Source organism: Apteryx mantelli, chromosome 1, assembly GCF_036417845.1.
Source record: "Apteryx mantelli isolate bAptMan1 chromosome 1, bAptMan1.hap1, whole genome shotgun sequence".
Taxonomy (NCBI): domain Eukaryota; kingdom Metazoa; phylum Chordata; class Aves; order Apterygiformes; family Apterygidae; genus Apteryx; species Apteryx mantelli.
In genome coordinates, this window is record NC_089978.1 from 13,845,830 (window position 1) to 13,856,672 (window position 10,843).

Sequence of the window (10,843 nt, forward strand, 5' to 3'; positions counted from 1 at the left end):
GCACTATTCCTGATAAAGTAGATAACACGCTGTAACATGATATATGTAACTGTCAGTTGCAAGTCAGGCTCAGCCATTAAATCAGATCAATAGTTAAATCAGTTTTCAGTGTGCTGTCAGAGAACAGACAGAAAAGTAACATAACTTCTTAGAAAGCACCTGAGGCAAGTCTCTAACTCTTAAAGTTAGAAAGCAATTCTCACAAGAAGCTTAATTCATACAGATTATCTGTAGTCTACGAAAGTGTGGTAACAACAGATTCTAAGATAAATGTGGTAACAACCATTCAAAAAGTTGGTACAACTTCACTGCTGTGAAAAGCCTCAATGTATAATTCCATTTGAAGCATATCTGAAGTATGGATAAGGAATTACTTACCTGCAACTGTTCCACAGTTTCCTTGTGAGCTTTCTCCATACTGTTCATCTTTGTCCTCAAGTTAGACTCCTGGTACTGGAAGTCTGCCTTCAGCTCTGTCAACTAAAAACACAAATTCTATAAAGACTCCCTGGACAGCTGCAGTCTGTCTTCTAACCAGTCTGTAAGATCTTTATGTAAGCCTCAAATCTCAGCAACACTAGCTTTACTTACTAGTTCACTATTAACAGCTCAGCACTTGTAGCTTGAAAAGTAAGTATGTCTATTTCACATGGGGAAAACCACTGCATTTATACAACCATATTGTTTATTCAGGATTCGGGGCACAGAAGACTAATTCCTCAAAAAAAAAAAAAAAGAAAAAAAAAAAGAAAAAAAAAAAAAGAAAAGAGTCAGACATAGGATCACAGGGATATACAAAGCTTAGCTGTACTTTTTGAGATGTGAGACACTTATCCCAGTCTTCAGTTATGATATGTCTCATGCAGATATCATTTATATGGTATGGTAACACATGATAAATCTTCCACAGACTGATAATAAAAACAATTCCTTTGGGTCCTTTTATACCGCAATTAGTCTTAAGCAGACTATAGTTTGTCCTGAATAGAAGTATATATTCCAGGGCTTCAATGTGTCTAAAGCCACAGCAATAATGATTTAAACTGTATTAGAAATGTGTAATTAAAATTACTTAACTTACAATTTAAATCTGAGAATATGTTGTTGTATTCCTGCCACTGAGTCTCTCCTAAGACTGGCAGAGGTCCAAATCGCTTGCTTTAAGGCAAGTGTTTCTAAATTGTGATACATGCTTCTCTCCAAGCAGCTAAATGCTTCCTCTGGAAGCATGTGCAGCTGTGTGAACTGCTATTACTACATGTATTGCTGTACACAGACCCAGTAATTTTAGGAACCTCCTTCTTTAAAATGTTCAGTTCCTCAAAGCAGACACGATACACCTTGCTCTTTTGAACTTTTCAGGTCAATTTGGATTTATCATCAGGAAATAAAGCCTCTTTGCTGGCAAAGAAGTCGGCTATAAAAAACAAAAAAATACATTCCTAAAACAACTACTAAGACCGCTATTACTAACACTGGAATGTTTTGAATCAAAAGTAATGAAACAAGGTATTCAGAAGAACCATCAATCAGATGATGCTAAAATAATTTGCAAGTGTCTTGATACATGGATATATACATTACTGCACACAGATTGCTGCTCAAGGTATGTACTTATTAAAGCTCTTGTAAATTCCAGAGGAATCAGTACAAAACCACATGCCGCAAATTTCAGGATAAAAAAAACTTAGCGGTAGCACTGCACCATAATGAAATGTGTAACTAGACTACATATTACCCATGAACAGTCAGTGAATTGTGTCTCTTTCCTGAGGGTCAAATAGTAATCTCACGGTGTCTCGTACTAACATTTTGTCCAGAATGTGAAACAATATTATTACTGCAAACAGCAAGTACTGGTAACAAGATGGCTGAGGTCTTGACTCATGACAAAAAATGATGAGCAAGGACTGCATAGCACTATAGAGCTGGTGTACTAAGCTTAGTGTTTCCCCAAGTTACACATTTCAAAGATTTCTCTTTTGGAACACTCCAAACTGGTCAAATGCTTGTCCCTACACAAATCTGGGGACAAAGTCTTAACAAGGATCTCACACAACTTCTGGTTCAGGACCGACATTTGCAGACCTTTACCCCAACACGTCTTTATATTTACTAACTCAGAGGCAAAAACTTTTGTAATGCATTCGTTTGTTGTGATTTGTTCAGCTATGCAAACATTGTATGTGTTCAGCTTTTCTTCCTCCCCAGCAGCTAAAGAAAGTCACTAACATTCTGAAAGGGAATAATTAATGCCTGAAGGAGTGCTTAAGTTCAAAGAACTCTGAGGCCAACGAAAGTTTTAGAAGAAGGAATATGAAAACTATTAGACACTCCCCATGGAAACAGCATAAATGCAAGTTACTGCAGTGGATATACAAGAGTAGGTGACATTTCCTTACCTAACCCTTTTGTTAGCTTTACCAGTAGATCAAACTTAAAAATAGATATGAGAATTTCCTATGGACTCATGACCTTCTACTGGTTTTGTAGGAGAGAGATCAGGGCTTTAACGCTTGTCCTTTCAAAAAAATACCCAAAGAGGATCCATGACAGACTGTTCAGCTCTTTCACATTAACCACTTACAGGTTTGAAATAGCATCTATTTCACTAGTGTGAAATCACTAGTAACATCAATTATACTATAACAGTGATATAAACTAAAAAGCTTCAGTATTCTTTACACAAGAGCTTAAGCACAGAAATTCAGATACTGATCTGTGGTTTTAAAGTGGAAGCAATTTCCTTCTAGGACCAACGAGCCGTTCTTAACCTTCAAATTTTTGATAGGCCACCATGCACCTATAATCAAACTTTTACTTGAAAGTATTATAAATATTATTTTTTACCACAATTTCATAACTTAATCCTGCATAGACAGTCCAGAGCCATGGCTACAGACGGTGTCTTGAAAGTATCTAACAAATCAGAAGGCAAAGAAATAAGCTCTAATAATGGCTAAATGAACTGAATGTTTGGAGTTGTTTCTCTTCCATTGTTATTCATTAGGCTGTTTGAAAACTTAATCTCTTGTATAAGCTTCACTGTAGTAATTTGGGCTTGACTTTATCTCACTTAACCTTTGCCGTTTACCAGGCACCTAATCCAAGCTATTCTTCTAGTCATTGACCACAGACAAAGACTAGATAACCTACACTACACAAAAACTATCAATATTTTAAAATCAAAACACTTAACTTTTCCTCCCCATAAAGAAAAAAAAAAACCCTGTACAGCATCTCATGAATTATTGCTATTGTAGCTTTAATTTAAAACGAAATAAAAAGTAGATTAAACTTGGAACGTTTACTACTTTTATTCCCCATCTTACTTGGCATGCCTGCCAGACTACATAGATATATGGGATCTTGGTTTTGACTCAATTAAAAATACTTAAAACACACAAACCACTGTCTGGCATTTTAGCGATCACCTGAGGCCTGTGGAATGAAGCATGAGGAACAGTGAACCAGATGGCTAACTTACACATGGCTAAAGTGAGGTGACATGAATTCCTCTTTGACTTAGAGCCAAAATATACTCAAGATACGAAAGTCGAAAAGTTGTCCTTTAGAAGGTAAGATCTGATTAGCTGCTATACACAAAAAATTGTATCCGATTTTTGTTTTATCATACAATTTGACAGAATTGTTAGGAATCTATAAAGTAGAGGACAAAATTATAAAATTCTTTAAGCAGATGCAACTTTTACCTTTTTATCTTTTTCTAAAATGGTCTGATCTCTTTGCTGCAGAAGCCGTTTAAGTGACATTACTTCTTCTTTCAGCTGACTTATGAGGACAAAGTTGTCAGTTCCCCCACTGTCTGCTGACTGATTTATAGAGCTACTAAAAATAAATAAAAAAAATTACTTGTAACATCAATACAAAAAACTGTACATGTTTTCAAAGTTCAAATGGGATAATTAACAATTCCACAAACATCCTTAAGGACTAATGCAAAAAAAGTATGTACCTGACAGAAATGGATGCAACTGGCAAATTACCTTACTAATGGCACACATTACATACACCTGCAGAAATATAATTAAGTATTAGCTTTGAGGGGGACAAATACCTTTTGACTGAAGCAGCCACTTTTACATTTATTCCAACTGTTTGGCCAGAGACAGAATAAAGATTCAGTCTCACATATTAAGGTTCAAAAGACTTCTTTAGATACTAGGTCAGCTTAAAGCAGCAGGTTCAACCCTGCATCTAATTGAGAAAAACACTGATGTTAGGGAACACTGTTTCTTTGATAACTGTTGCCTTATACACACGCTTTATTTAATTTTGCCCCAGACAGCTTAAAAGCAGGAACACAGTGCCAATTTTGTGCTAATGAAGTAATTTAGCTGACCAACAGCATTCAGATGCCACCCAATAATCTGTTTGACTGGACAATTATTTTTTACCTCCCTTGTTCTCCAGACCAAAAAAATAAAAATAAATAAAAAAATAAAAAGCAACTGGCCACAAATGAGTGCTCTACTTGAAATGGCTCAGCTGTACAAAAATGTAACTTTACCTATCTCCATTTGATGGCTTGGATTCCAGTTTGGGTTTTTTCTTTGGAGTTTCATTCTGAATAGCTGCAGAGGATTTATGGCTGAAATCAAACAAAATGTAAACCTAAAGCCTCATACTAAATAACTCTCTAATATCACCATTTGGTACATGTAAAATAACTAACTCATGCTCCTAGCTGGAATGCTAGAGACTAATCAGAAATGCGAGGAAAATGACCCTTTAAATACAAACTGCAAGATAAATTAAAAGGAAATTAATAAATGCTATCATACTCACCTCTGTTTCCATAGTCCCTGATCTTGTTCTGGACTCAGACTGCTGATTCTGAAATATGTGAAATGTACTTAAGGAAAGCAATTGACCAAATGTTCCATCATTTTGAAGTTTACACAAATGATATCTGTTCTTGAGAAAAATCCCTTTTTTATAAAGAAAATTAACAACTATGAACTTCCAGTGGGACAGTCGTATTAGCTGTCATATTTGTAATCATTCTTTACTAAGATTTGGAAGCTATTAAAATATTTTTTAGCTAAATGTTTACACTATCATAAGGCACAAGGGGTAGACTTTAAGACTGACAGCTAAACCTTTTTTTTCCAGCATTTCTCAATTTTTGTCAACTTTATATTACTAACCTTGCAAGTTGGTCTAAAACCATATCATACTGTGTAATATGTGAACACTGCCTAAAAAGATGTCTACTTCTGTACTCCTACTGCCAGTGGTGGTGGCAGAAGAGCAAGGTTAGTTTTGGATCCCTGAAATCTAACAATTTTTTCAAGCATAAAGATATATCTTCCTTCAATAACTTCAAAAGAAATTTTACCAAACCCCATGGCTATAGAAATCATTAATGTCAAAATTTAGAAGATTACATTGAATGAAATATTTCAATGAATTCATACTTCTTTCTCATATTATTCTTTTACCCCCAAAATAATTGAAGTGGATGGGGGAAGAGTCTATTGGACCTTAAGCAACAGACCCAGGGCAGCCTAAAAAAAAAGGTGCCAAGCCAAAAGCATTACAGCCTGTATAGATATATGCTTTTTCTAACAGCTCCTGAGTATATTAGAAATTCTATACCTAAGAGCTAATCTTTTTTAATTTAGTCTTTACTAGATCATTGCCACACTCGTTAAATCAGATTTACCTTGTTCCAACTCAAATTTTCAGCAGAGATTAGAGAGAACAAGAGCAGTACAACAACTCTCTGCTTGACAAAAATAATCTTCTTCAAATTCCTAAGGAATAGATCTATTTTTTTAAGTGAAAGCATGTGTATTTCTCTCCTTGTTCTCAATATCATTCCAGATTATTCTGCTTCTGTCTTTAAAGTCATGCTTGGTGAGACAAGTTTTGGTAAAAATGGAAAATTATAAGCATTGGAAAAGCGAAGCTTAGAATGAAACTGTTTGTGTGTCCCTTCATAACAGGGATCATTACCATTGAAGCTATAGTTTTCATTATCCAGCACAAAAAAAAAAAGAAAGAACAAAATAAGTAATTCTAACATATGCTGCCATAAGCCTACCAATAAAAATAAGAATCACATAAACGCTATTATATTAGCAAGAAAAAAGAAACAAATCTATCCTGGGATTTACAACTGGATAAATTGAGTATGTAAATTAAAGTTGGTAGGGTGTTAATGCCACAGCTGGAGAAGCACGTTGAAAAAAGTTGCAAGATGAGACAGAAATACGTGAAATGCTATCAGAGTGCCAGTAACTTTGCAGTTATTGACAGTGTTGTTTTCCTATGTCTGCATGACAGTCACTCATGAACTGTCACTTAATACTGCCTATTCCAGCAGGATTTGATTATAACAACTGCCAGAGACGCACAACTGGTCCTTGGTGATTTCACACCATTGCTTAGGCTTCTCAAGCAAGTACCCCATCACCATTTAACTAGGAGTACGCGCACACAAACAAGTCACAATGAAGTAAGTTAGGATTGGGATTCCAAATGAAATAGCTACTCCGTGCTGCCACTATACATGTTTTAACCCATAGTGAATGTCTGCAAATTAGCAGTTACTGCTTAGAAATCCAAATTCTAGTTTATCCCCAAGTAACTTATCTCTGTAAGCCATTGTCTAGATTTCTTTTCTAGACCTTCTATCAACTTTAACATCAATAATTTTTAAGATCACCAAGACTTTCTATTGTTCACTGATTTCTGTTCATCCAATTTGCAAGAATACAGACTTCAACAGGCACAAAAACATTCTACTACAACTTTCGACAACATATTTTAAACAGTGTTTCTTATTTCCTTTAATTTGACCTTAGTGCTAACAGAATGTGGAACAGGAAGATGTATCAACAGCTATTTTAAGTTTCAATACTTACTTATGATGACTACTGCTGTGGCGGTGATGATGGTGGTGATGGTGGTGGTGTTTTGAATGATGCTGGTCTTTTTCAGTAATAGATGAGGATGAGGAGTTAGAATGTGAAGATCCTAGGCTCTTCCTCTGTTCTTTTGTCTTCTGTAGTACTCTCTTGTAGGACAGTGTGCAGAGCCAACACAACAACTTTCCATCAACCTTTTGGGAAATAATTCACAGTTTTGTTTCCAAGTATACTTGCACTAGAAAGATGTACTTTAGTATTTGCGAGAAAATCTGTCTCACTTCATCTGTTATCTATAAGAAAAATCCTCTTTGGCATGAAACAGCAATATTATATCCCCAGATATATGCACAGTATTATTTAATATAGTGAATCTCTTTTCATTTCTTTTTGGCATTTAAAGTTATGCTACAAGACAATTTTAGCAAATATTAGATCCAGTCTATATCATAAAAGTGAGAATAACTTTTTAAGGGGTAAATCATTTTTAGTTTAGACACCATGTACCCTCTCAACCCATCGTATTCCAGAGCAGAATCAAGATGTCCAGTCAACGTGTTACTTGTACCAAGTAAATTCTTCTGTAAAAACAGCATTATTCTTGGGTTCAGGCAAGAGGCTTATGAGGTGATTTCCTCAGCACCTTCTGGAATGAGAAAGTGGCACTCACCAAAGCTATTTAAGAAAGCTGAACACAAAGGGCTGCTCAGAGCAGTCTACCTCTCTGGTGCTATACTTTAAGGCAAGGCAGGCAGATTGGAAGCGGTGAAGTGATAGATTCAAGTTAATGACACACGCAGGATGTAATGAATGGGGAAAAAAAACCCAAAGCACCAAGAACTACTCAGCTACTTAACCTCTATTCACCAAATACTACTATCAGCTTACTCTTAAGCATATTAAAAAAAGAATGATTTACTCTAAAATAAGTTAGCCCAATAGCTAACATAATGATTCTAACTTGTGGAATTTAATGCAAACACTGAAAAGCACAGCACAATGACTTTAATTTGACATTAGTGAACTTCAGACACACTCCTGTTAATCTTCCTCTTATGAAGCAGGAGCATCCTCTATTGTCAGCCTAAGCCATTACAGCTCCGGAACAAAGCATACCTTCCTTCTTCCCTCCTCTTTTCGGTCAAAAGCACATTGCTGTTTGCACTGTTCACATGTCTGAGGCGGGCCATACTTCTTTTCTGAGTTTGTACAACGCTGACATTTTGTGCCAATAAATGCTGCAATAATATTACAATACTGACAAGGCTTGGGCTGAAAAACAGATAAGCAGAACTAAAGTTAATATATTTATGGTTTCCATAATGAGCTCTTGCCGATAATTCAAATCACACAACAATGCTTCTAAACTATTAGGGCTTCATATGATCTATCTCACAAACCCCTTTTCTCCACTGGTTCTACCTTCAGTGCTAACTTTTTCTCTTAAGGTGGTGCTCCTTCAACTGTCAAAGAAACTCTGGGCCTTCTATGAAAACCTGAGATTAAATTCAATGAAGAATACACATACATTTTGACTGTTCACTTTTCCCTCCCCCTCAGGATCTCCCATCCTTTTTTTAATGGGATGCTAACTTCTTCTCTATTTTACTACATTACTTAAAGAAACTACCTAAAAAATTTTTAAAAAGTAATCAAGCCATGTTTAGGCCCTAGAGGTTTCTGAACTACTTGAATTACTCGGGGATTCAAGAACCCTACGGCTCCAAGATTAGCATCCTCATCCCTGCAACTCTAAGAAATTTAACAAACCTTCATAAACCTTCAGATCAGATCATCAGCTTTTATACCATACACCACACTAGAATAATATAAAATTAGAAAAGAAAATTCCCGACACTTTTTTTTAGTCAGAAATGGCTGATTATTTTCAAAGCAGTTTTATTTTTTAATGAACTATTGCTAAAAATGTTGTTGGCTCTGTCTTATACTTCATTTTACAATATTTTAGGCCTTTCAAAGAATGTTTCTTTTGTTTCAGTTTACATTTACAAAATGCCTGACTACATACCAACATCTGTTACGTTTCTCCAATAAGCTGAATTTCATCTAACGTGTTTTATGCTAAGAACACAGAAGTTAAGCACTTCTGTTTCACAAGCAAGATTATCTCAATATCTTTTACAAATTAGTATCCGCAGTGCACTAAGATACAATGCAGAATTTGTGTATTCATATACTAAAAAGTTCTCTAACAGAACTGAAGCTGCAATTAAAGGTGAGAAAATGCAAAGTAACAATACAAGTAATACTCATGAACCTTTACTACTTAACAGCTTAATATGGTTAACAAACCTCTAAAAATTTTAATACTTACATCATATAGAAAATGTGGTATCATTAGCTTTTCACATTTTAGCACTCACTGAAAACACAGTTAACCATCTTTCTGCTGTCAAATGTGTTTATGAGAATATGCAAATAATTACTTTACATGCATAAAATGAAATAACATTCTTTTGCTATGAATAGCTGTACTGCAGTTATTCATAACTGTTAAACTATAGATAATCAAACGAATTTCATTTTGAAAAAAGGGACTGTAATCCAGGAAGGAACTCAAGAGCTGCCAATAATTTTCACCACTTTTCCAAAAGCTATTCTTTTTTTGTCAAAGGAAAATAAATTTAATTCCCAAAAGATTTTTTCTTTTAGAATGTGAATGAACCTGAGTTCAGTTTTTCGAATTAAGAGCCTACTCACCGTTCCAAACTGCTTGACGTTTTGGGCACATTTCTTGCATATTGTATTAGTTTTGCTAAAGACAAAATTGCATAATGTTGAATTCAGTGACAAACACGTACCCTGAAATTCTTTCCCATGCAATTATTGAAAAACATACATGCAAATATATGCTATAATAAATAGTTAATGATAAGCAAAGTGACCTGACATTGTACTGTGTTTACACGACATACTTGGGTCACTAGAGCAGACACTGTGGTTACTGTGGTTCAACTCTCTTCAGAGAGTTTAATGTTTTCCTCTCTCTGTGTGAATTTCTGTTGTTACAAACAGTTATGACTGCAGAAACAGCTGTTCCTTCTGCAGATGCACTGATAACCCAAGGCACTACTTCAGTAGATTGGGAACAGCACCATGCAGTATGCTTTCCCGTGACATGAAATACTTTCATACCTCTCTTGCTGAAATTCTGATCGGCAGTAAGTGCATTTTACAATGGGATGTGCGATGCGACATTCCTAAAAAGAAAAGAGAGGTTGTTTTGTAAATAAAACACCAGCCAAACAAGTTACCTCACTTGATGTTTTATCTTTCACACCAGAAGAGGTTCACACAGCTCCCTACACACGGCGCTGCTGGAAAAGCTCTCAGCCAGGCTCGCGGGTGCCTCCCTTTACGAGACCTGTCTCACGGACCAGGTTAAACAACAGAAACATCCTCCGCAGGAAACAGAGGGCTGAAAGTGCCAAACGCGGCCCTCGCAAAGGGGCGGCTTGCCTCGGGCGCCTCCCCGGGGCCCGGCTCCCCGCCGCCGCCGCACGCGGGCACGGGGACCGTTACCGGCGCCGCTCAGCCCCGCCCCGCCCCGCCCCGCCCCGAGCGGCGCAGGGCGGCGGTCCCGGCGGGCCGGGTCACCCCCCTGCTCACCGGGGCGGCGGCTGGCGCTGTCCCGCAGCCCGCCCCTCAGCGCCCCTGCCCGGCCCGCCGCTGCCGGGCGCAGCGCTCGCCGCACCTTGCACAGCTGCTGGCCCTGCGAGAGCTCCTCGAAGGGGTAGCGCTGGTTGCACTTGGTGCAGGCGTAGAGAGCCGGGGCGGCCGCCGCTGCCGCCGCCGCCATCCGCGCCGCTGCCGGCAGGGCGGACACGGGCGGGCCGAGGGAGGGGAAGAGGGAGGTGCCGGGGCGAGGGCCGGAGCGGCCGCCTGGGCCGCCGCCAAGGAGCCGCCCGCGCGCCCCCCCCGCCCCC

General features: G+C 37.8%; 1 protein-coding gene across 5 annotated transcripts in view; it reads right to left on the reverse strand.

Moving 5' to 3' along the window:
- Positions 1 to 10,794, reverse strand: part of FAM76B (family with sequence similarity 76 member B) — a 31,191-nt gene extending 20,397 nt beyond the window's left edge. For 2 of the 5 annotated variants that reach the window (XM_067289683.1, XM_067289675.1), the window contains exons 1-9: positions 10,612 to 10,794; positions 10,053 to 10,117; positions 9,618 to 9,672; positions 8,013 to 8,168; positions 6,894 to 7,090; positions 4,810 to 4,857; positions 4,532 to 4,612; positions 3,714 to 3,849; positions 379 to 480 (exon numbers count right to left, since the gene is read on the reverse strand). In XM_067289683.1, coding sequence (XP_067145784.1) covers positions 379 to 480; positions 3,714 to 3,849; positions 4,532 to 4,612; positions 4,810 to 4,857; positions 6,894 to 7,090; positions 8,013 to 8,168; positions 9,618 to 9,672; positions 10,053 to 10,117; positions 10,612 to 10,716 — 945 coding nt within the window. In that variant the 5' untranslated portion in view covers positions 10,717 to 10,794. The remainder of the gene's footprint in view (positions 1 to 378; positions 481 to 3,713; positions 3,850 to 4,531; positions 4,613 to 4,809; positions 4,858 to 6,893; positions 7,091 to 8,012; positions 8,169 to 9,617; positions 9,673 to 10,052; positions 10,118 to 10,611) is intronic. The other 3 variants (XM_067289680.1, XM_067289690.1, XM_067289687.1) reach the window with 3 other exon arrangements.
- Positions 10,795 to 10,843: the final 49 nt, after the last annotated feature.